The 26,410-nt window shown below is 38.2% G+C and overlaps 8 protein-coding genes and 1 pseudogene across 11 annotated transcripts; 5 read left to right on the forward strand and 4 right to left on the reverse strand.

Annotated features, from left to right (window-relative positions):
- The first annotated feature begins 36 nt into the window (after nucleotides 1-36).
- On the forward strand, nucleotides 37-2,258 carry LOC110230415 (annotated as a pseudogene).
- A 440-nt stretch (nucleotides 2,259-2,698) lies between these two features.
- Nucleotides 2,699-4,204, forward strand: LOC9318920 (F-box protein At1g11810). Its single transcript, XM_002882808.2, has one exon. The coding sequence runs from the start codon at nucleotides 2,851-2,853 to the stop codon at nucleotides 4,045-4,047; it is 1,197 nt and encodes a 398-aa protein (XP_002882854.1). The 5' UTR covers nucleotides 2,699-2,850; the 3' UTR covers nucleotides 4,048-4,204.
- A 71-nt stretch (nucleotides 4,205-4,275) lies between these two features.
- Nucleotides 4,276-6,635, reverse strand: LOC9318921 (scarecrow-like protein 29). The gene has a single exon (XM_002884945.2). The coding sequence runs from the start codon at nucleotides 6,059-6,061 to the stop codon at nucleotides 4,529-4,531; it is 1,533 nt and encodes a 510-aa protein (XP_002884991.1). The 5' UTR covers nucleotides 6,062-6,635; the 3' UTR covers nucleotides 4,276-4,528.
- A 227-nt stretch (nucleotides 6,636-6,862) lies between these two features.
- LOC9321058 lies at nucleotides 6,863-8,240 on the reverse strand. 2 transcript variants are annotated; one of them, XM_021030324.1, is made up of 3 exons: nucleotides 8,148-8,219; nucleotides 8,008-8,046; nucleotides 6,863-7,282 (listed from the first exon to the last, which is right to left on the reverse strand). In XM_021030324.1, the coding sequence occupies exon 3, from the start codon at nucleotides 7,268-7,270 to the stop codon at nucleotides 7,058-7,060; it is 213 nt and encodes a 70-aa protein (XP_020885983.1). In that variant the 5' UTR covers nucleotides 7,271-7,282; nucleotides 8,008-8,046; nucleotides 8,148-8,219; the 3' UTR covers nucleotides 6,863-7,057. The 2 variants fall into 2 exon arrangements, with proteins under 2 accessions (XP_020885983.1, XP_020885982.1); XM_021030323.1 differs by lacking the exon at nucleotides 8,008-8,046 and having other exon boundaries at nucleotides 8,148-8,240.
- Nucleotides 8,241-8,315: 75 nt separating this feature from the next.
- LOC9321059 (LOB domain-containing protein 22) lies at nucleotides 8,316-11,114 on the forward strand. 3 transcript variants are annotated; one of them, XM_021030322.1, is made up of 6 exons: nucleotides 8,316-8,464; nucleotides 8,535-8,584; nucleotides 8,670-8,726; nucleotides 8,892-8,950; nucleotides 9,190-9,449; nucleotides 9,693-11,114. In XM_021030322.1, exon 6 carries the CDS (start codon nucleotides 9,790-9,792, stop codon nucleotides 10,597-10,599), a length of 810 nt encoding a protein of 269 aa, XP_020885981.1. In that variant the 5' UTR covers nucleotides 8,316-8,464; nucleotides 8,535-8,584; nucleotides 8,670-8,726; nucleotides 8,892-8,950; nucleotides 9,190-9,449; nucleotides 9,693-9,789; the 3' UTR covers nucleotides 10,600-11,114. The 3 variants fall into 3 exon arrangements, with proteins under 3 accessions (XP_020885981.1, XP_020885980.1, XP_002882855.1); XM_021030321.1 differs by having other exon boundaries at nucleotides 8,535-8,726; nucleotides 9,746-11,114; XM_002882809.2 differs by lacking the exons at nucleotides 8,316-8,464; nucleotides 8,535-8,584; nucleotides 8,670-8,726; nucleotides 8,892-8,950; nucleotides 9,190-9,449 and adding an exon at nucleotides 9,456-9,641 and having other exon boundaries at nucleotides 9,746-11,114.
- A 727-nt stretch (nucleotides 11,115-11,841) lies between these two features.
- On the reverse strand, nucleotides 11,842-15,662 carry LOC9318922 (chaperonin CPN60-like 2, mitochondrial). The gene is made up of 17 exons (XM_002884947.2): nucleotides 15,407-15,662; nucleotides 15,265-15,286; nucleotides 14,826-14,957; nucleotides 14,562-14,721; nucleotides 14,274-14,449; nucleotides 14,082-14,177; nucleotides 13,896-14,000; nucleotides 13,732-13,818; nucleotides 13,445-13,615; nucleotides 13,299-13,367; nucleotides 13,145-13,222; nucleotides 12,948-13,043; nucleotides 12,768-12,867; nucleotides 12,579-12,682; nucleotides 12,384-12,489; nucleotides 12,213-12,291; nucleotides 11,842-12,119 (listed from the first exon to the last, which is right to left on the reverse strand). The coding sequence occupies exons 1-17, from the start codon at nucleotides 15,442-15,444 to the stop codon at nucleotides 12,020-12,022; spliced, it is 1,719 nt and encodes a 572-aa protein (XP_002884993.1). The 5' UTR covers nucleotides 15,445-15,662; the 3' UTR covers nucleotides 11,842-12,019.
- A 73-nt stretch (nucleotides 15,663-15,735) lies between these two features.
- Nucleotides 15,736-21,730, reverse strand: LOC9321060 (protein ROOT HAIR DEFECTIVE 3). The gene is made up of 23 exons (XM_002884948.2): nucleotides 21,485-21,730; nucleotides 20,747-20,887; nucleotides 20,585-20,651; nucleotides 20,396-20,498; nucleotides 20,069-20,139; nucleotides 19,901-19,964; nucleotides 19,753-19,818; nucleotides 19,619-19,666; nucleotides 19,484-19,546; nucleotides 19,344-19,400; nucleotides 19,062-19,220; nucleotides 18,906-18,974; nucleotides 18,733-18,824; nucleotides 18,528-18,606; nucleotides 18,213-18,378; nucleotides 17,958-18,082; nucleotides 17,583-17,845; nucleotides 17,396-17,492; nucleotides 17,136-17,297; nucleotides 16,923-17,027; nucleotides 16,611-16,705; nucleotides 16,418-16,514; nucleotides 15,736-16,307 (listed from the first exon to the last, which is right to left on the reverse strand). Exons 1-23 carry the CDS (start codon nucleotides 21,486-21,488, stop codon nucleotides 16,089-16,091), a joined length of 2,412 nt encoding a protein of 803 aa, XP_002884994.1. The 5' UTR covers nucleotides 21,489-21,730; the 3' UTR covers nucleotides 15,736-16,088.
- A 225-nt stretch (nucleotides 21,731-21,955) lies between these two features.
- LOC9321061 (pentatricopeptide repeat-containing protein At3g13880) lies at nucleotides 21,956-24,724 on the forward strand. Its single transcript, XM_002882810.2, has one exon. The coding sequence runs from the start codon at nucleotides 22,442-22,444 to the stop codon at nucleotides 24,701-24,703; it is 2,262 nt and encodes a 753-aa protein (XP_002882856.1). The 5' UTR covers nucleotides 21,956-22,441; the 3' UTR covers nucleotides 24,704-24,724.
- A 67-nt stretch (nucleotides 24,725-24,791) lies between these two features.
- On the forward strand, nucleotides 24,792-26,337 carry LOC9318923. Its single transcript, XM_021032380.1, has 3 exons — nucleotides 24,792-25,140; nucleotides 25,737-25,830; nucleotides 26,047-26,337. Exons 1-3 carry the CDS (start codon nucleotides 24,864-24,866, stop codon nucleotides 26,117-26,119), a joined length of 444 nt encoding a protein of 147 aa, XP_020888039.1. The 5' UTR covers nucleotides 24,792-24,863; the 3' UTR covers nucleotides 26,120-26,337.
- Nucleotides 26,338-26,410: the final 73 nt, after the last annotated feature.

Here is a 26,410-nt window from a genome sequence, read left to right on the forward strand (position 1 = left end):
AAGGAGGAAAAGGTTCAAGTTTTGGGATTGGTCATTGTTTGTTGCTTTATAAAGAGTTAGTTCTGTGAATTATTTACAGATCAATGAATGAGTTAAACTTGATACTTATGGTCTACAGTCAGACTAAAACAAAGACCAGCAAAGTTCTGTTCTTCATTAAGTTGTAATTGGTTCTTAATGTTGTTCAATAACAGAACATAAGTATCTGTCACTGGTTAAGTTGTTCCTTGATCACACAGGCCATTTCTAAGTAAAGAATATACAAGTGTCTCTCACGTCACCATTTCAGGAGACGAAATTCTTGGAGCTTTTGTTAAAGAAAAAGGAAGATACATAGGATCAAATCATAGATGTTACACTGATTCTGTTTCTCTCACTGTTACGTGAGCTATAAGAATGATATAGACAAATTGTTGAAAGTTGATGATCCATTCACTGTTTCTATATCTTATATCTTTTTTGTCAAAAGGGTTTTCTGATATTTTTTAGTGTGGCCAGAATCATCGATAGATTTTTTTTTTTTCTATTCCTACAATATATTTTTTTGGGTCAAGATATCTCTACAATTATTAACTCGAATTTTATAATCTTTATCAATTAATGAATGAGTTTAGGTAGGAATAGGAAAGAGTTTTAAGTGTATTATATATAGAGAGAAAAGAAGAGTGGACAATCGTAGAAACTTTTTTTGAAACTTGGAAGAATGACGACTTTGTCCGATCTTTCAGTAGATTTGGTGGGTGAGATATTCTCTAGGGTTCCATTGATATCTCTGAGCGCAGTGCGATATACTTGTAAAACGTGGAACGCTTTATCCTGGAACGTTTTATCCGAAAATCATATTTTTGGTATAGCAGCAACTAGTAAGCAGTTTCTAGGGTTCGTAATAGTGGATTACAAGGTTTGTTCCCTGAGACTTGATCTCCAAGGAATCCACAACAACGATTTCGTTGATCCATCTATAAAGGAAATACAGATATACTTCATCAACACGAGATATCTAATATCTTTCACTGCGATGGCTTATTGTTATGTGTCGTCATAGACGGAAGGAGAAGGAAGCTCATGGTGTGGAACCCGTATTTAGGGCAATTCAGGTGGATCGAACCAAGAAGCAAATACCAAAAATTCCACAGATTAGACATGTATGCTTTCGGTTACGACAACAACAAGAACCGTAACCACAAAATCTTGAGGAAGTTTTTGGATGATGATGACTACAACGAAAGCAGTCAAAGAAATATTCCTTTCAAGTTCGAGATGTATTATTTTAACTCTGAATCATGGAGAGTTCTTGATGTCAATCCCGACTGTGATTTACGAAGAGGCGTGTCTTTGAAGGGAAATACTTATTCTTATGCTCGACAAATAATAGAGGTTGGAGATCCAGTTTCAAATAGTATTGATTTTTTACTCTGTTTTGATTTTATAGCAGAAAGGTTTGGACCGCGTCTTTCTCTACCGTTCCACTCTTACTATGAAAATACTGTGACTCTATCTTGTGTCAGAGAAGAGCAGCTCGCTGTGTTATACGAACACTACGAGACATGTTTGGTCATAGAGATTTGGATAACGACTAAGATCGAGCCCAATGTAGTATCGTGGACCAAGTTCTTCAAAATGGCATGGACACCGCTCTCTGATTTTTTGAGTAACTTTCATGTTGGGAGCTTCTTTATTGACGAGGAGAAGAAAATTTTGGTTTCCAAATCTCGTAAATATAGACAGAACGAAACCTGTGGATATGAAACAGTTGACATCATTGGACAAGATGGAGGATACTTCAAATCTGTGAAAATCGGAACAGATCATATCTCGAAACCTGAAAATTTTGGATATTATTGTGATCCACTTATGTTCTCTTCTTATGTTCCAAGTTTAGTGCAAGTACGACGAATCAATCAACTGGGCAAAAGGAAAGAAAGACATTATTAATCAGTTCCATTAACAATAATTTATTTGTTTCTTCTTGCATCATCTCCTTTTAAACAAGATTACTGATAGTCAATTATGCTTTTGCGATTTATCATCTTATAAAACTAAGTCGGCTTTTGCATGTCTTAACCTCTTTTCAATTGTTCATGTAAGATTTCATGTGGAAGTTCAAAGAGGAGCTGAGAGAATCATTTAGCTTCTTTGTTTATGATAGAAGCTTTCATGATATGATGATATTTTATAATAGTCTTCATTTCCCTTGATGCGTTGGTAATAGTCTTCATTAACCTCTTTTAACACTCTTAACAACATTACATTTTCCATCAGTTTCAGACTATAAAACTCCATAGAAGTATTTATAGAACCCTTGGAAATTAAACTAGAATGGTCTTTTTATGTGTTTTTTTTTTATAATGATTTGGTAAAGCAGAACTACATGGATGGTATTTCATAGTCATACTCTATACTCTGTAGACAGACTAGTACAGATTTTTTACCATCTGGAAAAAATGCATTAATGCAATTTCTCTACTTGGATAAAATCTCCATAATTCACAAGGGCTTGTTTCACTCAATTTGTTTTCAAAATCCTACTATAAAAAAGGTTGTGAAGGATACGGATTTTACTCTGCCATTTAATTAGATCAAAGTATATAAGCCAGTTTTGGTCATTTTAACCACTCACTCACCTTTGTAAATTCCAAATTGACCGAAAATTCCAAATTCCAAATTGACCACAAAAAAAATCAATCATTTCCTTCTGTATAAAAACATTTATTGCCAAATTTGAAAAGATTTCTTTGAGGAATACCCTTAAATCGTAAACTATCACATTTGTCTACCTATATTCACATTAAACCAAAAAAAAAAAAAAAACCCTAATTGCAGCCTTGGTTTTTCTGAAGTTTTAGAGAAATGACGACGACGATGTCAAATCTTCCAGAGGTTTTGGTAGAAGAGATTATCTCCAGGGTTCCCATTACATCTCTTGGATCATTCCGATCAAGCTGTAAAAAATGGGAGGCTTTATCGAAAACCCATCTTTTAGGTGGTAAAGCAGCAGAAGTAACCACAAGGAAGCAGTTACTAGGGTTTATCCTAGTTGATGACAAGATCTGTTCGATGAAACTCGATCTACATGGAATCACCAAAGACGGCGATGACTTTGTTGACACATCAGTGAATCAAGTAAGTGCACTTGATCTTGATGAATTGTCGATATCTCAAATCTTTCACTGCGACGGCTTATTGCTATGCGTCTTCAGCAAGAGGCTCATGGTGTGTAACATGTACTTGGGACAAACGAGGTTTATCAAACCCCGTCGCTTGTTCGAGAGATTCGATAAATCAGGCGTGTATGCTTTCGGATATGATGATAGCAGCAAAAACCGTAACCACAAAATCTTGAGAAACAAGTCTGTTGGTGGTGGTTACGAAATCTATAATTTCAGATCCGATTCATGGAAGGTTCTTAATGTTGATCTCGAAGAAGATACACAGCTTGATCAACAAGGAAGCTTGTCTTTGAAGGGAAATGCTTACTTTTTGGTGACAAAGACATTTGAAGAGACACTTGAAGTAGGAGAAGACTTAGAAGAAGCGATGGTATCAGAAGAGACTGAAGAATTTTTACTCTGTTTTGACTTCACAACAGAGAGATTTGGACAGCTTCTGTCTCTGCCGTTTCACTCTGAAGTTGATGATGACGGAGTTCGAGAAGACAATGTGGTTTTATCTTGTGTTAGAGATGAGCAGCTTGCCGTGTTACATCAAAGTGACACGACAATAGGTATTTGGATTTCCACTGAGATCGAGCCCAATGCGGTGTCGTGGAGAGAGTTTTTGGAAGTGGACTTGACGACGGTTGATGGTTTTCCGGATGACTTCAAAGCTGGGAGCTTCTTCGTTGACGAGGAGAAGCAAGTCGCCGTAGTTTTTGATCAAGAGACCGAGGCCGGTGGCAACCACACAGCTTGCATCATTGGAAAAGATGGATACTTCAACTCTGTGAATGTTGGAGATATTCCGCCCCCATACTTCACTTCTTATGTTCCAAGCTTAGTGTCATTGCAAATCAAGAAGAAGGGCAAAAGAAAAGCAAGAGATTATTAGATGGTTTCATTTGCAATACTTTATTTGTTTCTATCACCCATTTGTTTCAGTCATTTACTTTCTTCTCCTTTTGAACAAGAGTACTAAAGAATTCTGTTTTTGCATGTTCCATCTTCTTTCTGATTTCTGCCTCATTACTTACTTGTTTCTGTGATCATTCAATAATGTTTAAGGCGATGCAATAAGTTAGTAATTAGTCTACTTCATTTTGTTGTTATAAATTTGGGATATTTGTTGCTGTAAACATCTTGATGCGTTTCCTGTTACTTAACTACTTTCTTGCCACAGTGAATTTAGGGTTGGAAAATGTTGAAACTAAATTACTTATTTTGTCTTCAGAGGCTAAAGTAGAAGAGGGAGGGAGAGAGTTAGAAGATGGAAAATAGTGCATTAATTGTCTACTTCACAGTAAAATAACACTGCAGATAACAATTTACACAAGCCTTTTATTTGGAAGCTAAGACAAACATAAAGAAGCTAGCTACTTCCACAATGAACAAAAGGAAACTGCCTCTCCTTTCCACATTAATCCAGCATAGGTATCTCCATCTTCCATTCTTACTTCCCAGTTGTTGTCATACTTTCTCAGTAAAGATTTGGCTCCATCAATTGCATCTTCTCCAAATGCTTCTGCGGCAAAACCAGCTTCTCTCATCCTTTCATACCATTTATCTTTTCCTTCATTCATCTCTCCTGTATTCATCAACACCTTTGTTGCCTCTCCTTCCATTAGTTTTCTCTCTTCACTATTCTCTTCTTTAAATCCTGAGCTTGTTGAATCCAGAAACTTCCATAGATACTCAAGTTTCTTCGAGAATCCTGCTGCAAAGTCCCCACTGGCACTACATTCTCCATTGTTCTCACAAAGGACCACTCCTTTTGGCCTCAAACTTCTCAGTGCTTTCAAAGTCTCGCCTCTCTCATCAGGGATGCTATGCTTCAGGGGATGCAGCCTAAACTGAACACAGACTATTAAGGTCTCGTGAGGTGAGGTATCAATGAGCTGGAACTTGTCAAGTACACTAATCTGAAGGTTGATCTTGAGAGACCGAGCAAAGCCAAGGAGTTGAGAACCATAATTGTAAGCTGGTGGACCAACAGAGAAAGGTATGTCTGCGGTTAGATCAGATACAACGGTTATTCGAACACAAGGAGGAGGTCCTTCTGGTCTGCAGCTCAGAGCCTCCAACAAAGTGGGCCATTGCATACCGTGAGAAACACCAATATCAAGAATATGAAGATCCTTTTTATATATGGGATCCTGTGCTAGAATCTGCAGGATAGCTGAGTTTGCCATGTTATTAGGCAAAGCAAACCAAGGGCTTACCTCGTAGAACTTAAGCAGAGTCTTTTGAAACATCTTCACTTCTGCTGAAGCAAAAGTAAAAACAGGCCAAAAAGATGATGACACAGAGGATGATGAGGAAAGATGATGTTGCAAAGCCCGAAGACCAAAAGCTGCAAGCCGACGATTAGCATCGCCAGAAGAAGAGGCCAGTTCAGAGAGAACACAAAGGTAATGTTGAACCCTTGATGAGTTACTTGCCGTAATGGCCAAGGCACAAGGGTTAAGCAATTTCTCTGCCCATCTACCTTCCTTGTTACCATCTTTGCTGCTCTTCTCACTAGACTTGATTGCTTTTCTCTTGCTCCTTGCCGATTTTTTCACCTGTTGTGCCTCGATAACCCCGTCGCGGCTCCTTTTCCTGGACTGATCATTTTGTTGCTGAAGTTCAGGTGGAGGATCCAAATCAATGGATGGAGCTTCTGTTACCACTTCCAGGTTAGTTGCTTCAAAACCCACATATGCACTAAGATCTTGACTATAGCTTTGAATAAAACCATGTTCCGGATCTTGAGTCTGATCCCATTCCCACGTTTGAGTCCCATCAAACTCGTGGAGCAAATAAGAATCATCAAATCCTGGTAATGGGGATAAGGACACAGAATCCTCAAGCCAGCTTAGGACATGATCTAGAGTCTGGTTTGGTGGTTCTGTTTCTTCCAACAACATTTAACAGATGATGAAAAAGGTATAATTTGTGACTAGGTGATATAGTTTAAGGTATAAGATTAACAGTAACAGGAATAGAAAACAAATGGATATATGGAGAATTTCTAGATGAGATTCGAATATATATTGAAATGGCGTGTGATCTGTATATATGGGAGTGTGTCAAAGACTATATTAATTAGTAACTACCTTTGGAAAATGGTTATAAGACTTGAGAAAATACCATTTGAATATTACAATTTGATTTGCATTTCATTAGTCAATTAGTCTCTTCACTTATTGCGATTTGGGACCATTGATGTAGGTTATACTAAACTGAATATGTTGCATATCAGACATTATATAATGTTATATTTGTTTTTGTTTAATATAGAAAATTTGAGAAATGAAAGTATCAATCTGTACTATGATGTTCTCATTAGTATTAAACAAAAACAAGGCTTAGATTGTGGGGACATAATATGACGCATGCATAGAATCTGGTGTTATCTTCTTTTAATTTTGTTGGTCTCTAAGATAATCTTTTTCATGGTCTTGCGTTTTTTTCTTCCAATGAAAACAGTATTTGTTTGAATTATTATTACCGATGTTGGCGTATTCGTTTAGAATTATGTAGAAGAAAACGGTTTCCGAAGCCATAAAATATCAATCAACCATGCATGCATATTCGTCCCAGTCTCATACTTTTGTTGATATATTTATGTTTGTTGAAATGAATATCAACATGTCCAAAACTAGTGATTTTTTTTGTTAATGTGGAATTATCTTTCATCTGATTGTTGGTCAAAATCTACCACTGTATTTGGTCCCAATCCATCTCCTTTTAATTGTATAGATAAAGAAGTTATTACAAAAGAAAACTACAGCTTTAACATTTTCAACAACATTACATTTAACTCCATAGAACCCTTGAAAAACTAGAATGGTCTTTGATGGAGTTTTTTTTGTTTTTTCTCTTATTGGTTCAGTAAGGAAGAATTACATGAATAATAGTACTTATTTAGAAGGTGGTGGTGCCTTGGAAGCATCTTGCTTTTGATCTTGCTTAGATCCTCCACTCACAGCAGCGGTTGCAGCTACGGTCATAGCTGTAGCAGCTGCACCAAGCTTAACACCTCCAGCTGCTTTCATTGCAGCCGCGACTTTTGCAAATATAGCCACTCCACCTACTAAGATACCTCTCAAAGCGACTGTGGGTTTCACCGACATTTTTGTTTAATCCTGCACATTTTCATATCAAAACTTTGGTCATAAAGATGTTACAAAGACATAAAGGAAAGCAACTTTATCTTCTGCTCCAAAGAAACTATGCAAACCGACATCTAATTTCACTATATGCTAAATTATAAGAATCAAGAAAACTCTGCATTAGAGAGAAGTAACATCTAGATAACAAAATATTTACTTCCCAATACATATCATTGAGAGCTATGATGGTTTCACATGGTTTTTAAGAAATACACCAAGAAACATAATTTTATAAAACTATACAACTCTCAAAGAGTTCCATAAAACATAATTTCATCAAACCATACAACTCTCAAAGCTATATTGATTTGTTCCAAATAGCTATAAGATGCATTCGAACATTTAGCATTTAAAGATTACAAGTTTCAGAAGCAAAAAGTCACAAGTTTTCAGATTAAATCACAAATTTTGTCCCCAACCCAATTGCAACACCAGATCAATTAGCCTGATTTTAAATCTCAAATTGGTCCCGATTTACTATCCAAGCCGAATCTCTAACCAAAATTGCATTGAAAAATTTGGATCTTTTTATCCATATTCAACGAAATCCATTCATTGTTACTTATCGACCAAAGAATCTAGAACATCGGCTATAACGTTTTCTACCAATAGTGACACAAAATCAGAATAAAATCCAAAATCCAACTACGAAACTAACAATCATAAGAAAAAGAACGAAATTAAGATCGTTTCAGAACCTGAGCAAAGCCTTTAATCTGAGAGAAACAAAGAGACAACTGTATAAACAAAAAGAGTATTTCTTTGAGATTCAAATAAATCAATTTTCAGTCTAATAATGTTTAAAACTTTCGATTCAGGTTTTGTCGGAAAAACTCACCGTCAATGCCCTTCTTCGTCTCTTTGCTATCGGCGACAACTTCTCTCCTTCTCAGAAGAAACTGCTACCGAGTTTGTAACAAACAATTTAAACGACGCCGTTTCACGAACTCCTCATATTAAACACTTTTCTCGTTACGACGTCGTTTTGCCTCTACGTTTTAAATCCTTTTCCCTACGACGTCGTATTGAACACTTGACTTCCCAATTAACAGAAACAGCATTATGTTCCCCGTCGCCGGCGGTTCAGACGCCGTCAATACAAGATCACAACCGCATCAGAAGCAGTCTCTACCTTCTTATTTCCATCTCTATCCAGTAATATATCATTAGCGTTCAACTCTTTTTGATTATATCTGTTCTTCGTTAATGGCTGTGATTTTTGCAGTTGGTAGAGAAATTATCCGATGAAATTGAAACTGGAAGTTTGATTCACTGGTTCGTTCAAATAATCCCATTTAACTTTTCTTCCTTCTTTGTTTGTTTCTTGGATCTTGGTTTCGTTTTTATTTGGGATTTGCAGGTGAGTGACTACGGTAACATTTGAAACTCGTCACATTTTTAGCTCACGAGAAGACAGGTTTGTTGCTTCTTCTGCTTTTGGTGTTTTCACACTAAGTAGTGTGTTTGTGAAGTGAGCTTTGCATATACAACAACTTAGTTTTGTTTTGCATTTTTATTAGTTTTAATGTTCTTGTTTTTTAAAGCTTTTTGCCCATGGGAATTTATGGATCTTGTGTGTTAGACTGTTGATGGACAGATACGAAAGCTGGAAGAATCCGACAAGGCACTCGGACAAAGAAGGTGCAATCTTGTTCCTAAGTTTGTTTCTTCCATTTTCTCATGGAATTTTGATGGCCTTATAGGAAACATCAACCTTAGTCACTGTTACATTTTTCTTCTCGAGTTACACGTATAGCATTGTGTTTCGAGTTTATACTGAATATCTTGAGCTATTGATGCATCTAGAAACGTTACCAAAATGTGTTGCATTTGTTGCTGTTATGACCAACTTGTATCGTTCTTGGTTTTTCTGGTTTCAGACTCTTCTACGATATGGAGATTGTCTCACATCACAAGTCAAATAAGCCAGATCGAAGAAGAAAAGAATTAACAATGCTAGTGGTTTTTCTTTAAGAAGATCATTGGAAGGTTCCATGTTCGAGTAGGTTGTACGAAAATCATTATGAATCCCTCATGCCTTGTAGTTTGTTTTGGAATCTTAACCCGTAACATAAACTTCTTGTTAAGCTTCTAGTTTTTGCTTTTGAAGACGAAGAACAAAAAGGAGGTTTAAAAACTGGTAACGCAAGCTCATCTAACCATATACTTTTTTATCTTCTTACATCCATACACATAATTTCATAAGCTATACATAGCTAATTATTAGTAAATTTCCAGTCGTCCATTCTATTTTTCACCATTAGGAAGGACACGACCATATTCACTTCTATCACTTTCTAAATATAGGACACTACCCCCATGACTTGAATTGGTCAAAATCTCTTTCTCTCTCTCTTGTCTCATTTTCTCTGTCTTATATCAGCTTGTCTCTCCTCCCTCATTTCTCTCCATTCCCCTGCATTTCCTTCCCACCAGGAGAAAACTAAGGAACCGAACTCGCCAAACCCGTCAAACAAAATATGCCCTCAGGCAAACCTTCTTCTGTATTCCCTTTACATCCCAAACCAACACCATTAAAACCTTCTAGCAGCAGCACCAGCAACACCAATAGCAGCACAAACCAAGCCTGCGCCGCCTGCAAATACCAACGCAGGAAATGCGCTCCCGATTGTCTTCTCGCTCCTTATTTCCCTCACGACCGTCACCGCCAATTCCTTAACGCGCATAAGCTCTTTGGAGTCAGCAACATCACCAAGATCATCAAATCCCTTACCCCTCCTGAGAAAGACGCAGCTATGCATACAATCATGTTTCAATCCGATGCTCGTGCCAGTGATCCTGTTGATGGATGCTATGGCATCATAAGAAAGCTTCAATACCAGATCGAATACACCAGAAACGAATTGGAGATTGTTCTTCAGCAATTGGCTATGTTCCGTGACCGTGCTCATCATCATCATCAAGAACCGCAAATCCAGATGCAAGAACCAGAGGATCTCTCAAGTTTTTCGAGTTCTTGTGATATAAACAACAACAACTCGATTCCTTACAATTACGCTCTGAATCACATTCAAGAACCAAATCAACAACAACAACAATATTGTTCTTCCGGTAATAACTTCAATGGGTTACAAGAAGACATGTGGTGTCTTCAACTTCAAGATTCATCAACGACAGTGAATATGAAGGCTGGTTTCATTGATGAATGTGAAGACGTTAAGCCTGTGGAAGAGGTTTCTAGCGAAAGACACGAGTTCGAGCCTCATGAAGCTTTCGTTGAACAACGGAAACTCGACTTGCCTCCAGCACAATTCATCATTTCTTCTTAGCTTTATTCTTCTTCTTCATTTATACAGTTTTTTTGTTAATCAGCTTACATTTTCTTGAAACGTAGCCTTCGTTTTCTTCTTCTTTTTTTTCTTTCCATTCGGAGTTTTTGTATCTTGTTTCATAGTTTGTCGCAGGATTAGAATGAATAGGCATGGAATATTCAAGAATTTGGTTGAATAAAATATTTTCATTCTTAAGGTATGAAGATAGGCTAGAACGAATGTGAAATAATAAAAAAGGCCCATGAGAATCTGAAAGAAGAGAAGCAGGCCCATTTATATTAAAAAGAACAGTAGTATCTATTTCTTAAATAGGCCCATTTAAGTTGAAAACAATCTTGAAAAGTCCCACATCGCTTATACGGAAGAAAGAAGCTGCGTTTATATACCGTCAGAGGCGAGTAAGCGATTGTCCCTTCGGGGACATCCGATAAAATTGGAACGATACAGAGAAGATTAGCATGGCCCCTGCGCAAGGATGACACGCATAAATCGAGAAATGGTCCAAATTTTTTTTGCTAAATTTTCCAGATTGTTTTCTTCTTCTGGGTTTTTTTTTCCCCGTTTTTCTGAAATCCTGAACCCAAATTTCGAACGCATTTGAACGAACTTACTGAAACCTAAAATTTCACTGGAAAAAAATCTCAATAAAAATCTCAATAAAAGATGAGATAAACCAATAACTTTGCTTAGATCTTAATCACGGCGTTATACTCTAATGGCGGCGGAGGGTTCTTAATAATGATGCCATTTTCTCGAAGCAAGTCCATAAGATTTGTGAGAGTGTGATTCAATTGGTTCGTTAATTGATTACTGGTTAAGTGCCAATTGGAAGAGATGAAGATTGGTTTGAGAAGTTGTCAGATTTGCAAAAGGATTAGAAAGACTCCTTCTGGTTTAGAGGGTTTCTTAATTTCGGTTTTGCATTTTGTATAAGCCTCTCTCTTGTTCTTTCTCTGTATTGCAAATTTCTCATTCTTGTAAAATCTCTGAAGCTGTGTTCTTGAGCTCAAGAGAGAAACGATTGATTCTTCATAGTGGATTACTGGATTGAATCTGGCCCCAGACGTAGATTCATCATACCGATGAATTGAACTGGGTAAACAATTGTGTGTTCTTGCTTATTACTTTCTGCGTTTGATATTCGGATTGAAATCTTGGAAAGTTCGTAAGTTTGAGCTGGTTTGTGCTGAGAGTAAGGGTTATTCGAGTCATCGGTTTTAACAAGATTCGTAATTAACATTATTTAAGCTCAAATTTCGTAATATAATTTTGAATTCAACAAAATTCATAAAAACTTCTCTTCAACAATATAAAGAATCAGACCCACAAATTTAAATCGACAACGTTTCTAACTTGGTAGAAAAAAAATCATCAAAAAAGAAAGATTTGAATGCTTTTTCTAAATAGAGGTCCAAGATCACATGCCCATGCTGGCCATATCAGGGACATGGTTTGGAGTGTTCTCGTCTGCCTTCACAAGCACTGAGGCTTCTGTTGTTGTCAAAAGCAAAGAAACGCTGCGTTTTCAACACACATGACAAGGAGTTAGTTTCTTATTCCCACAGAAGCAAGAAGCAACCAACGGTTTTGAGTTTTAGGACACTCTTTACCTAGCGGCATCGGTTAAGGCGGTTCTGATCACCTTGACTGGGTCTATGATTCCAGATTTCACCATATCCACATATGTACCTATGGCAACACGAAACAACAACGGTAGACACTTTCAGAGATTGATGAGATTTGTGTTTTGAGAATGTTCTCAAAGACACTAAGTTTCTAACCTTTGGCAGCATCGAAACCAAAATTGCAATCGTCCTGCTCTAATAACTTGCCAACCACTAAAGAACCATCGTAACCGGCATTTTCAGCTATTGTAAATGCAGGAGCCTACACAAGATTCACAACATCATGTCAGGTTTTACAGTTTGGGACATGGACGGATATCTTTCATCAAGAGGAAGTTAGAGATTATAAACCTTGAGAGCATTCTGAACAATTTGAACACCTCTTCTTTGATCCTCGTTTTGAGTTTGAAGGTTGTCTAAAGCCTTTGTCGCATATAATAGAGCCACACCACCACCTATTTGAAATTTCCATAGTTAAAAAAACAATATAATGAAATAATCAGAGAAAGTAGAGATAACAAACAAATAATATTTACTTACCCGGTATGATGCCTTCTTCTACAGCTGCTCTTGTAGCGTTTAAAGCATCAGTGACTCTGTCTTTTCTCTCTCCAACTTCAGATTCACTTGCCCCTCCCACCTATATAGGAACCAGACACATATCAGCTACTTTCGGCATGCAAGAGTTTAGAAAGATCGATTGATGGGTGATTGACTAACCTTGAAGACTGCAACACCACCAGATAGTTTTGAGAGTCTTTCTTGCGTTTTCTCTTTATCAAAAGTGGAGGTACTCTTTTCATTGGCTGATCTTAACTGTAGAGCATGAGAGTAAAAAAGGATTGCTTCTACTGTATAAAGTGTATTCTAGTGAGCAAGGTTCATGATAGAGATATTGTAAGAAAATAATCATATACCTCTTCACATCTTTCTTCGATTAGCTTTTTATCACCACCACCATGTAGGATAATAGTGTCATCACGGGTGATGGTAACCTAGTTCAAATAATTTGTGTTACATTTGAATCACACAAAAGCAAAAACAGAAACCAGATATGACTTCTCCTATTACCTTCTTCGCAGTTCCAAGCAATTCAGGGCGAATTTTTTCTAGAGATAGCCCACGCTCCTCAGAGATAACCTGTGCATAAACTACTGAGTTAGAAAATAAAAACGTGACACAAACATAAATATAGGTTGTTTCTGAGAAATTTCTACCTCTGCACCAGTAAGAACCGCAAGATCATCCAAGCTTGCTTTCCTGTTGTCACCGAACCCCGGAGCCTTGATAGCGCATACCTTAAACCCAGCATGATGCTTATTAAGAATTAGCATAGCTAATGCATCACTCTCAACATCTTCTGCTACAATAAGAAGTGGTCTGCTACTCTGCACAACCACAAATAATAAGAGAAAGAAGTGAGTGGAGTTTGTATAGCAAACTATAGAAACCGCCAAACCGGACTTCAGAACATAGTATATAGATAATCAAGGGAAGGCATTACTTGCACAGCTGCTTCTAAAACTTTCAACAAAGAGTTAATGTCTGAAATCTTCTTCTCATGAATGAGGATGATGGGATTTTCAAGCTCCTGAAAAACAAGCATAGTTAGTTCAATACCCTTTCTTTCCTTTTCACACAATACTAAACACGATAGATTTCACTCACGCATTTCTGGGTCTTCTCATCCGTGATAAAATAAGGAGAAATGTAACCTCTGGCTAGCTTCATTCCTTCCACTACTTCCAGCTCGTTATCTAAAGTGTTACCATCCTGGGTATTTGAAGAATAATACTGCGATCAGACAATCATCAAGTGATTTATTACAAGGCATGCGAAGAAAAGTAAGCTTACAGCAACAGTGATAACCCCTTCCTTTCCAACTTTCTCCATGGCTCTTGCAATTAATTCCCCTATCTCACGCTCCCCATTTGCAGATATAGTGGCAACCTATCAAAGGAATACATATATGCAATAGCAGTAGTAGATCAACCTTTGGAACAGCATTCACAATTCCTGACTTGATGAATATGTTTCTAAGTTCACCTGTGTGATCTCTTCTGGGGTGCTAATCATAACAGCTCTGCTTTTCAAATCAGAGACAACTGCAGAAATTGCCATATTTATGCCAACACGCAAATCCATCACGTTTACACCAGCAGCCACTGACTTGCAGCCTTCGATGAGTATCGCCTGAGTCAAAACAGTAGCACAAGTGGTACCTATATAACGAAAGGAAGGCAAGCAGAAATTAAGACTTGTTATTATCCCTGCAGCTTATGTTTTCACTAAAAACTAAATTCAAGATTTTTAACTCAAAAGAGAAAATATTACCATCTCCAGCGACCTTGTTAGTGGCACTTGCAACCTGTTTCACGAGTTCCGCACCAATGTTCTTAGCTTTTGCTTGAAATGATATGCTTTTTGCAACGGTGACACCATCCTTTGTGATCTTTGGTCCGCCGTAACTACTCTCAATTATCACATTTCTTCCCTAACACCACAGAATTAAAATAAAGATATTGAATTTGAATGACTCTTTTCCAGAACAATCCAATCTACATTGATCTAAACCTTGTGAGAACAAAATATATATACCTTTGGCCCCATTGTGACTTTCACAGCTTCTGCAACCTCGGATACACCTTGCAACATAGCTGCCCGAGCTCCGACCCCGAAACTGATATCCTTGGCCGCATAGTTTCTGCTACTTATAATCCGCCCAGAAACCTTCACGGTAAAAGAGAGAACACCAAAAGAAAACCACAATTGGAATTAAATAGTTTGATACAGGGCACGGCCAATACAAGCTAATCAGTCAGGGTACAGCACTTGGAACCGATTAAAACCAGAGCAATTCTGAAAATGAAGTAGCTCAAGATGGAGATTTTGATGTAAACCCTATTTATTTTTCACTGCATCATTGATGCAACTATCTGGACTTGTAATTTGACACATTTCTAGCACTTTCTCGGTTACCAACAAACGAAATGCAATCAAACTCGCAAAAAAGACACAGAGAGTTCACGAAACTCACCAGTTTCCTGGAAGTAGACGAGCTGCAAAACAATCAAACCCAGAAAGAGGAAGAAGAAAATTAAGCTCTGCCCATCAATACAAATTGATCGAGAAAATTACAAGTTTTGAATAAACTCACTGAATGAAAGAACGAAACGTACCCAATTGAAGAAGATAACTTTGATAGAACTCGATACATTTCCGCTTGCAAAGAACTAGAGAAGGAGAGGCTTCAAGGGTTTAGGGTTTTTCTGGGGTTTTTTTACTTTGGTGGTGGTGATCAAGGAAATTAGTTTTCGTCCAACGACGAGTGAAACTTTTTTTCTTGTAGAAAAGCTTAAAGTCTGGAACTTTCCGTTTACTTTGCTCTGTTTCTGCAACTCCACAATTAGGTTTACAGTTTCATCCATTATCTTAGGCCCATTTTTGTTTTCCAATGGCCCAAATTCTAGGCCTACATGAATTACACTATGAACTTTCATTTACCATAGCAATGAGAACCTGAAATTCTCTTCAATCAACAAACCAAATCAAAAACCGGTTTCTCCTCGAGTAACATTCTTTCATCAGATACAATAAACCACATCACTACAGAACTCGTAAACAAATAAATCTTGAGTTTTTTTTGTTTGTCTGCATCAGAATCTTAGTCTAGGAACATACAAGATCACTTTGGCACCTGCAAGAGGAACCATCGCCATCGGAGACATAAAACATATGGCTCTCGGTGAATCTCTCTGATCAACACCAAAAATGAGAGCTACCTTTTTTAAAGGGTAACGAATTTTAAGTATCTAGCTTCGTGTGCTCGCACAACAGCTTAAGCTTGTATAGTTCTTCCTTCTATGCACTTGTATCAATGGGTACGTTTTTTGCTGGAGGTGAACCAGAGCTACTGCTGCTGCTGCTGCTTTCTCCATTGGTTGTAACCTCGGATTGAGCTGTAGAGTTCATTGATTGGTTGCTATTTGTGGGTGGTGCTTGTCCTTCTTCCGCGAGCTTTTTGAGGAGGTTCATGACCGTTGGAATGAATTTGGTTGACAAGGAGAGAAGTCCAGGTAGCTGTTGTCGATCACAGATGTAACATTGGCATTTCAGAGAGATTATAATTGAGAACAAATGAAGTACAGGAGCAAAAGTAAAAGTAAGGATGTTGGATTTCGTGCTCATACCGCGCCATTGCGGAATTCTCCTGAAATATTTAATTGCACCCACAAGGCTTTGGAAATAAGGTATCCGACAAAAAGAACTAAGAGCCATAGAGGATTTCTGCCACGAGAGATGCAGGCAAGAAGAGCCAAAATGAGTAAGGAATCTTGATTATATTAAAAAGCTGAGTCAATTCAAAAGGATGGACAAGGGTACCTTAAGAGAGTCATAAATTCATTGAATCCAAGAACAACCAGGGCAAGGATTGCCCATGGAGGTGGCAGCCAGTTGTTATTCCGTCGGTTAGCTTCCTGAAATTCAATGTGACTTTATTCAGATTGAAACCTCAAAAATTTTGCCGGCTGTTAGATTATGAACCACCAAAATGAAAAAAGGAGACAAGAAGCTAGAAACGACTGACCAAAAAAATAATTCAAAATCTTTTTGTAGCATTGTCAAATTTTAACATCAGCTCATGTGAATCAGCAAACCGAAGATATGCTTGAAAGTAGGGATTGCAATGACTACCTGTGCAGAAATGGCCTGTGTAACGGTATATTCTGTCTCATTCTTGAATTGCCTCCACAGTGATTTACACTGCACAGGCGTGATCAACGTCTTTTCTGGTGCAACCTGATAATAACAAGGTAACATTAAGGATCCTTTATATCTCAAAGGTGTCAGTAATAAATATGAGACCTTTTGTATTTTTATTATATACAGTGAGTAAGGTTTAGTCACCTGCTCCCAAGTGCTTGAGGCAAGTGAATCAATTGTGCTGATGCTCTTGCTAGTAGCATTGTTGCCCGTAGAATTAAACAGAGAGAGCGTCAATGTTTTCTCAATATTGTCGAGTTCATCATCCAAGCGTATAATAGCCATAACAGACAGCAGCTTCAAGGACTGAAAAAGAGAACAAGGGTAATATAAAAATCTGAAGAAATTTGTGATCGATTCAAAGAATAGGTGCTGAGATTTGCTATATCAGGTAGGTCTCATACTGCAGAACGAGCCATTTTTGTGATTGCTCTGATGTCCTCCTTTCCAGTCCAAACACGTGGCATTGAATCAGAATCATGGCTGAAGATTGTAGCAAATCTGGATAGAAGTTTGTTTAATCAGAAAGCTATGTAAGAGATGGAAGTTATCGGACAAGGACATGATGAAAGACTAGTAAAATGGTGACACCTATCCTTCATGCGCATCAACGCTCTTCCAGCCTCTTCTTTTGCCTTGGTTTCAACAATACCTCGTGCATAGTTTTCGAGATCAGCAAGCATTTTACTCCGTGTTTCTTTGTCCATTTCGAAACCAGATAATGCGTCAGAGAGACCATAGACAGCCAATTCTCCTTCCCGTCTAAGTAGCTTTCTAATTGCTGGCCATGTTTCATCATTAGCCCCATCCAGAAGAGCTTCCACCGGTCCGGATAATGCTACATTTAGTTTTGACTGCAATGAACATTATCTATTAGGAAGGTCCAGATATGAGTTTACACCTGTTTGATGCTAGATAATTCAGACCAATATGTATGGCTTTCAGCTGCTTGAGAATTCTATTTACCTCATACAGAGTAGTCAGTTCAGCCAACTTTGCAGTACGGACAGAAGAGATATGGGCTTCAATATCACGCTCAAGCTTTTCCCGAGTTTTAGATGTATCCCAATTTGCTTGTTCAATAACAGCCTCTGCAACAAAACATGATTCCCATTGACATCGGATATCTTTTAATGCTTCTTTCATGTTATAATCTTCAGGTTCAAACATGCTATCCTATATCACAATATTTTCAGCAGTAACATCAACAGTACGTGATACCTTCACATCCTTTATCAAACTTAGATATGCATGACTGAGCGCAGGATTTCGCAGATGATGAAAACCCTTCTCCAGCATTCAAGGCCTTCTCAAAAGCATTCTTGAAGTTTTCAAGTGCTCCAGATCTCAAATGTCCAAGCACGTCTTGGAAAGTTGGTTGAACAAGCTGGATAGACAATAAGAAAATGAGTGCCTAATACTAGGTATCTGCTTTTTTTTTTACAACGATGGAAGTCTCTGAATGTTTTCCAGGCAACGCATAATTGCAACAAAAACACAAGTATAACAGTCACAAGTTAAGAGTATATGCATTACTTGCAATAACTTTTCTTGCAGCTGTTGTCTCTTGGATGATCTTACACTTTCTTCAAAGTAGGTCGCTTCTGTGTCATACCTATTGTAATCACAGAAACACGTGAAAAAAAACTCCTATCCCTCCTAGAATCAATATAAGCATAAAAACCTGTAGTTCAATAAAGTCAGCACACAGGCAAATCCTGTGCAAAACAATTATTCTTACTCTGATAAGCTAGATTGGAGAATGGAGCTCAGCTTTCTTCCGAATCCGGAAACAGGACCAGACTGTACAGCCTCTTCCAACTCGCGCCAATTCTATACAATAGTTTAGACATGAATATTGACGAAAGGGCCATTGAAAAGGCTAAAACATGAAGCAGTATTAAGGAAACTCACCTCATTCGCGATAAAACTAGAGAATTTTTCATTGGCAATTTCCTCGCATCGCACAGTTGCTACCATGACCTGCGTATAGGGATCACATAAATAACAAGACCAGAAGGAACAATGGTGTACAGGTGACGGGAGAGAGCCTTAAGCAAGTAAAATTACCTTGTGTGCTGGAAGATCCAAGTCTTTGTTGTCTTTAATGACTTGCCACATCTGTTTTGCACTAAAAGCAAAAGCATTGGCAGGGACAACTCCTCGTCGATCACCAGCAAGCCCGCCAGGTGCGACAGATTGGAAGAACCGTTGTCTCAAATTGTAGACCTTTCATTTACAGAAAAATTGTAGGAAAAACATTAATATTACCTACAAGGCATCTGTTGAGCAATAAATCACATAAGGTGACCCTGGATTTTCTCCAAAATGTAAAGCTAATTGTAAAAGAACCTGCTCTTTGAATTGCTCTTCCTTTTCTTCATAACTCGAGAGAGCAACTACTTCAACCTGTCACACAAGAAACAACTTCATTTCTTGATCCTAGCAAAAGAAGAATAATACTAAGTTTTGTCCAAATCAAGCAGTCGTACATTGAAGAAATCACTAAGTGGAGTTTCTTTGTGTGCCTGAGGCTTGGGGACTGAATCCCATATCTGCAATTAAGGACAAACAATAAGGGATTGCTCTATTAGTCAAAGTGCATAAAAGCTAAGACTGTCTTCTACCTTTTGAATGTCTTCCCTCAGCACTGGTTCTAAATTTTCCAGTGGCGTCTGCAATTACCCAGGAATTAGGAACAACCACAACTAATAAACCAGAAAAACAGAATGATAAAGAACAGAAAACTCAAAATTCATACCCGTGTCTTATCTCTTATAACAAACATCAAAGTTGTCTTCCGCGGACTAAACAACCGCATCATAACCTGATTGCATGTAGAAAAGCAAATAGTGTTGAGACTTCGGAACAGAGATAACTCCTCCTGATAAGAAGATACCGGCAGATACCTGGAACACAGTCTTTAAAAGAGGTTTATTTGCTGCTTGTTCCCGACCAATGTCATGACACCACCTGCATTACAAATCCGAGAAATAGTACGATATAAGATAAAGAGGGCAAAAGATGACTTATTATCTACTAATACCAAAGAAAATAAAGTACAGAACACCACTTACATGTTTATAAGAACTATGTCTGAGACAGCAAGTGCAAAAAGAGCACTCTGTTTCTCGAAAGCAGTATCATCCTGACATCCATATACAAGATAACTATGTAAGTGAGCTATTCTGCACTGACACATTCTTTTTTAGACAGAAATTTCTTTGTATGAGCTCCTTAAGATTTATATAGTGCATGAAATCAAGTTGTGACTCTAATCAGCACAATTCAAATTTCATCAAAGTCATTCACAATTAGTGCAAAAGCTAAATAAGACATACTAACTGGGCGTGAGATGCTAAATATTAAAAGAACTGAATATGAAAAGGGCCGAGGTTGCACACCTCACCGCGCTCTCTCCCATCGGTACCCTCTAAATCCATCACAACGGTGCAAGGCTCAATACCAGCACATCTAGCAATCCAAATTCCCTTAGTCGTCTGAGACCTGAAAACAAGGAATTTCGGCGGGTAAAAATCATGAATTAGAAGCTAAATTTTTTTCTGATGAAGTATACAAAGAGTAGAACATGCCTTCCTCTAAATGCATCCATTTCTCTAAAGTTGGTTCCAAACAAATGATTCAAGAGCGTGCTCTTCCCTGCAAATTCAACCAGAATGACATAAAATCAGCCCATATACAAACGAATAGATTCCAAAGAAGCCAATTTTTACATTCAAGGATTTGATACATACCACTACTTTGTGGACCCATAATCGAGACAACCGCGTATGAAAGACCACATTCTTCCAATTTAACCTCCTTGATGAAATGATCAACCCCAGCAACATTAAAGACACCATCTCCATCGATAAGCTGGGTAGAGCAAGCGGCATCTGCAACGTTCAAGCAATAAGAAGGAAATAAAATTAGCACTATGTACAAGTAATACTGAAATATTCAGCAAGTTCTTCTCGAATGTCAAAACTGGATCTGAAATTCAGCCTTGCTATTCAATAACTACTTCAAAATCTAGGCTTTAAATCTTGCCCACTACTCCCATGAGTGTCTCCTTTAAACCCAAAATCCTTAGTTCTGATGAACAATTTTGGATTCTCGATTGATTCCTCGCATTATCGAATCACTCAACTAACTGTTAATCCACTAGAAACCTAGCAATAATTTCAGAGTTTTCATCAAAACCCCAAATTTCAACAACAATTAAGCAAATGGAACCTCGAAATCATCTTTCAACACTCACCTGCTACCAAAAAGAATCAATCACCTACCATCTAATGAGCAAAAGAGACTATCAAAAATTCACATCAGATTAGATCACAATCCAAATCACATAACTTACAAAGAAACTGAAATCGAAAACGAATAACGCTTGGTCAAAACGAAAACTGATCAGATCAAAGAGAGAACAAAAAAAACGGATCCACGAGATCAGGAACATTTATGAGCTGAGAAGAGATGTGTATATAAATTACCCATTATCGCTCAACGAAACGCAGATAGAGTGATGAATGAAGAAGAGAATGGTAGAGAGATCTCTAGGCTCGAGCTCGCTATTGATGCACCGGTGCCTTGACGACTGCTTCTCGTAAGGTCATAAGTGCTTCTTCTTATTTGACAAAAGAAATATGCCAAAAAGTGATTTTTAATTTTCCAACGAATTTCTACTTTTTTTTATTTATCATTTTTACCCAACATATATACGACTTTAGGGATTAATTATTAATAGCTCTTTTTAACAATAATATTTTTTACCTAAAATTCACACTCTTACTAATAGAAATATTGACCAAAATATGAATTAGTAAATTAATTCAATGATTTAAAGTAAAAGAAAAAAAAACTAATTTGGGGAAAAAAAATAATTTTCAGGTAATAATTCAGTAATACTGATAGTATATTTTTTTAACGAGAGAAATTATGATATACTCATTGCATTGGTAGACGGTAAAGTCATGATGGGTCCCACGTGGCAATTTTTTCATGGAGGGCAATTGGCTGGACAATAAGATAGTGGGCCCCACAGAAAAGCCCAAATTTTAGTTGGGATCCACCTCGCCGCCTCTTCACCTTTACTAAAGTTTGGACGGTGTGATCGGCTCCGGTTTAACAACACGTGGACTTCCCACCGTCCGATTCAATTTCCGTTGACCACAAGATCTTTGGTGTCAAAATCTGTAAATTTACTTATATGAGCTTTGATTTAATTACATGAAATGCATGTTACAATATCAAGATTTTGGAAAAATACGATATGAAGGTTTCAACGTCAAATTAAGATGTGATATACTGAAAAATACTAAACAAGTTTACGCGAAGCCCAAAACAATTAACTTAAGTCTATATAGAGGCCCAGTTGGGAAAAAAGAACAGAGGAAATCGTCGTTGTGTTGCAGACAAAAGCCGTTAGTTTCGTTATGTGATGGGAGATCATGTTGTTACAGTTCCGAGCAAAGAAGACTTCGTTCAACAACATTGCTCAAGAGTCTCTTGTTATTCTTATCACCAAACAAGTTGGATTGGGTTACAGGTTTTTGTCTTCGTTATGCCAACCAAAGAACACGGCTTTAGATTCCGAAGCTTACAAGAAACTTTTTCAGACAGCTGCGAAATCAGGCTCCCTGGTACTGGGAAAGCTCGCCCATGGACACATGGTGAAGTCTTCCTTGAACCCGTGTCTGTACTTGCTCAACAATCTTCTGAATATGTATTGCAAGTGCCGGGAATTGGGTTTTGCACGCCAGTTGTTCGACAGAATGCCTGAACGGAACATTATTTCTTTTAATTCTTTGATTTCTGGGTACACTCAGGTGGGGTTTTATGAGCAGGCCATGGAATTGTTTCTTGAAGCTAGGGATGATAATTTGAAGCTTGATAAGTTCACGTATGCCGGTGCATTAGGCTTTTGTGGGGAAAGGTGTGATCTTGATTTTGGCAAATTGTTGCACGGGTTGGTTGTTGTTAATGGTCTGTCTCAGCAAGTGTTTTTGATTAATGTGTTGATCGACATGTATAGTAAGTGTGGAAAGCTTGACCAAGCTATGTCTTTATTTGATAGATGCAATGAAAGGGATCAAGTTTCATGGAATTCTTTGATTTCTGGTTATGTTCGGGTTGGTGCAGCGGAAGAACCGCTTAATCTGTTGGCTAAAATGCATAGAGCCGGCTTAAAGTTGACTACTTATGCTCTGGGGAGTGTGCTAAAGGCTTGTTGCATAAACCTGAACGAAGGATTGATGGAAAAAGGTATGGCAATTCACTGTTACGCAGCAAAACTAGGAATGGAATTTGATATAGTTGTCCGTACTGCGTTGCTTGACATGTATGCCAAAAACGGAAGTTTGAAGGAGGCGATAAAGCTTTTCAGTTTGATGCCTGCCAAGAATGTGGTTACGTATAACGCGATGATTTCTGGGTTTCTCCAAATGGATGATATAACCGATGAAGCTTCGAGTGAAGCCTTTAAGCTCTTCATGGAAATGCAAAGACGGGGTTTGGAACCCTCGCCATCGACATTTTCAGTTGTGCTCAAAGCTTGTAGTGCGGCGAAAACCTTAGAATATGGAAGGCAGATTCACGCTCTCATCTGTAAGAACAATTTCCAGTCTGATGAGTTTATTGGAAGTGCTCTAATCGAGCTGTATGCATTAATGGGTTCAACTGAAGATGGAATGCAATGCTTTGCTTCAACATCAAAACAAGATATCGCCTCATGGACATCGATAATTGATTGTCATGTCCAAAACGAGCAGCTTGAAAGCGCATTTGACCTGTTCCGACAACTTTTTTCATCCCCTATAAGACCGGAAGAGTATACAGTTTCCCTTATGATGAGTGCTTGTGCAGATTTTGCTGCGTTAAGCTCAGGAGAGCAGATTCAGGGTTATGCCATAAAGAGTGGAATTGATGCTTACACCAGTGTTAAGACCTCCAGCATTTCTATGTACGCAAAGTCAGGTAACATGCCTCTTGCTAATAAAGTATTTATCGAGGTCCAAAACCCAGACGTTGCAACATACTCAGCTATGATCTCAAGCCTTGCGCAACACGGTTCTGCTCACGATGCCTTAAACATCTTTGAGTCGATGAAAACCCGCGGAATTAAACCGAACCAGCAAGCATTTCTCGGCGTTCTAATAGCTTGTTGCCACGGAGGATTAGTCACACACGGAGTAAACTATTTCCAAACCATGAAGAACAGTTACGGGATTAACCCGAACGAGAAACATTTCACTTGCCTCGCCGATCTCTTAGGTCGCACCGGAAGATTATCAGATGCCGAGAACCTGATTTTGAGCTCTGGTTTTCAAGACCATCCAGTGATGTGGAGAGCATTATTGAGTTCTTGCAGGGTATACAAAGACAGCGTAATTGGTAAACGCGTTGCAGAGAGATTGATGGAACTCGAACCTGAGGCCTCTGGCTCGTACGTATTGCTCCACAACATTTACAATGATTCTGGAGTCAATTCTTCAGCTGAGGAGGTTAGAGAGCTGATGAGAGATCGAGGGGTTAAGAAAGAACCAGCCTTGAGCTGGATCGTGCTCGGTAACCAAACTCATTCCTTCGCAGTGGCTGACTGGTCTCACCCTTCGAGCCAGATGATCTACACGATGTTAGACACCATGAACACTGTAGTAGATTTTGTAGACCACACTCTTGTTCATTCTCGTTCTGTTTACATGAAAATTTAAAGCCAATTTTTGTCTTGCTAAGATCTTGTTAAATTACGAAATGCCACTGTGTTTATAAAAATTGGGCCTGTGGCCCAAAGCCCATGTTTACTCGTCTCTCTCGTACATTTTCGAAGAGACAACAGTGGAAGCTATCGCAATCTCGGAGAAGGGAGAAAAAATGGCGGCCAAAACCCTAATCAGGTCAGGAGCTTCATTGATGAATCGGTTTCTATCGAAGCCGACGACGAATCTTGTGCAGAACAATCTCAGATCTTCGTTTCAACAGATAGCTCCTCAGGGACAAGAAATCCCTCCGTATTTTTTCCCGTCGTTGTCGAATCTACAGAGCTCACTCATTTCGCGCCCTAACGACACTGCTTCGCTCCAGGAACTCAACGAACGTGGGTTTCTTTACCCTTCTGGTCTTCCTTCACTCGAATTCTTCTTACCAGAAGGTACTTTCACTCTCTGACCCCATTTTGAGTGTATCTGTCAGTAGCTAGATTTGTAACTTGTTCCTACTCTCACGGAGCTTGATTTTTTTGGCCTATGAATATGATTTATAGGGTATGCAGTCACTAGATGCTCGAGTATTAATCAAATGTTAAGAAGTGTTCTGTTTTTTTTTTGGTGGATTGTGTGTCAATGGTTGATGAAATCAGAAACTTTTCTTGCTTGCTCATGTGCTTACACAGTAGAAACAATGTTTAGGTCGTTTTATTGAGTCCTGTTACTGGTCATTTTGCTGCTAGTGGAGATACTGAGTTATGGGGTGGTGGTTCTGGTTCTTGAATGGGGATCATAGTGAATTATAAAGTGCTTGTAGCATATTGGGAAGCAAAGATATTTAACTTATGTCTGAACTTGTAGGAGATTCAAGAATCTGGCTGTGTTGTGCTGAGTTTCATATAGTTCAAGAGTGTTATGTATGTGTCCTAAAGGAGAGTCCAGCCTTCTGTTATTGTTCATTGGGCTTAGGGCTTTAGTCTCTCTGCAAAGTTGTAAACTTTGCTGCTCTATGGTTCTCATGTCTTTGTATTTGGTAATGTAGTTGATCCTTCAAGTGAGCCATTGCTTCTGTTTCCTAAGAGGACATTCCAACCAAGCACTATTAGGCGTAAACGAAACCATGGATTCTTTGCTCGGTATGCCTTTTCGTGTTAAACTTCCTTATTTTAGACCAAGAATAGAGTCTCAAAATCTAGTTAATCAACCAAACGATTGAAATTCTTAAAGTACTTCAAATCATTACTCATTCTCATTCACAGTAGAGAATTGAAAGTAAGAACAAGAATCTACATCTGTACATAGTGTTTGAGTGACCAAAACTGTTTACTCAGTGAATGTCTGAATATGAACAGGAAGGCAACCAAAGGTGGACGGAGAGTTATAGCTCGGAGAATAGCAAAAGGGCGTCACAGAGTCACTGCCTAGAATCTCTCTAATCTTTCTATTGATGAATCTCCTTTTATCAGAAACGATTCAGGCTCTCCTTCAGGCTAGAAAACGAAACTTGCATCTCATAAATAAGTCGGATGTCTTCTTACTTTTTTGATGTGTTATTGAACTCAGAATCGAACTGAAGTTAAAATTTTAAAGATCTCAGCTCCTTTGTAATGGATAGTTTATATCAAGGAATCCTTTTTTTCTCCATGATGTTAACAAATTATCGTTGTTATAATAACGACGCAAGACTTAGAGGATACAAAATTGTGTTTTTTTTTG

Source organism: Arabidopsis lyrata, assembly GCF_000004255.2.
Source record: "Arabidopsis lyrata subsp. lyrata unplaced genomic scaffold ARALYscaffold_3, whole genome shotgun sequence".
In the NCBI taxonomy this organism is placed as follows: domain Eukaryota; kingdom Viridiplantae; phylum Streptophyta; class Magnoliopsida; order Brassicales; family Brassicaceae; genus Arabidopsis; species Arabidopsis lyrata.

Bases quoted from the DNA above. Each gene is read 5' to 3' on its own strand.
- LOC9318920 (XM_002882808.2), top strand. From the start codon at position 2,851: ATGACGACGACGATGTCAAATCTTCCAGAGGTTTTGGTAGAAGAGATT.
- LOC9318921 (XM_002884945.2), bottom strand. From the start codon at position 6,061: ATGTTGTTGGAAGAAACAGAACCACCAAACCAGACTCTAGATCATGTC.
- LOC9321058 (XM_021030323.1), bottom strand. From the start codon at position 7,270: ATGTCGGTGAAACCCACAGTCGCTTTGAGAGGTATCTTAGTAGGTGGA.
- LOC9321059 (XM_021030321.1), top strand. From the start codon at position 9,790: ATGCCCTCAGGCAAACCTTCTTCTGTATTCCCTTTACATCCCAAACCA.
- LOC9318922 (XM_002884947.2), bottom strand. From the start codon at position 15,444: ATGTATCGAGTTCTATCAAAGTTATCTTCTTCAATTGG. The intron at 14,958-15,264 runs GTGAGTTTCGTG...TTTACCGTGAAG, and splicing joins CGTCTACTTCCAGGAAACTG to GTTTCTGGGCGGATTATAAG. The intron at 14,450-14,561 runs GTAATATTTTCT...TTCGTTATATAG, and splicing joins TAACAAGGTCGCTGGAGATG to GTACCACTTGTGCTACTGTT.
- LOC9321060 (XM_002884948.2), bottom strand. The intron at 19,401-19,483 runs GTACGACTGCTT...CTTGTGTGACAG, and splicing joins CACTTAGTGATTTCTTCAAT to GTTGAAGTAGTTGCTCTCTC. The intron at 19,221-19,343 runs GTTCTTTTACAA...TGTAAATGAAAG, and splicing joins AAGAGCAATTCAAAGAGCAG to GTCTACAATTTGAGACAACG.
- LOC9321061 (XM_002882810.2), top strand. From the start codon at position 22,442: ATGTTGTTACAGTTCCGAGCAAAGAAGACTTCGTTCAACAACATTGCT.
- LOC9318923 (XM_021032380.1), top strand. From the start codon at position 24,864: ATGGCGGCCAAAACCCTAATCAGGTCAGGAGCTTCATTGATGAATCGG. The intron at 25,141-25,736 runs GTACTTTCACTC...TTGGTAATGTAG, and splicing joins CGAATTCTTCTTACCAGAAG to TTGATCCTTCAAGTGAGCCA. The intron at 25,831-26,046 runs GTATGCCTTTTC...GAATATGAACAG, and splicing joins AACCATGGATTCTTTGCTCG to GAAGGCAACCAAAGGTGGAC.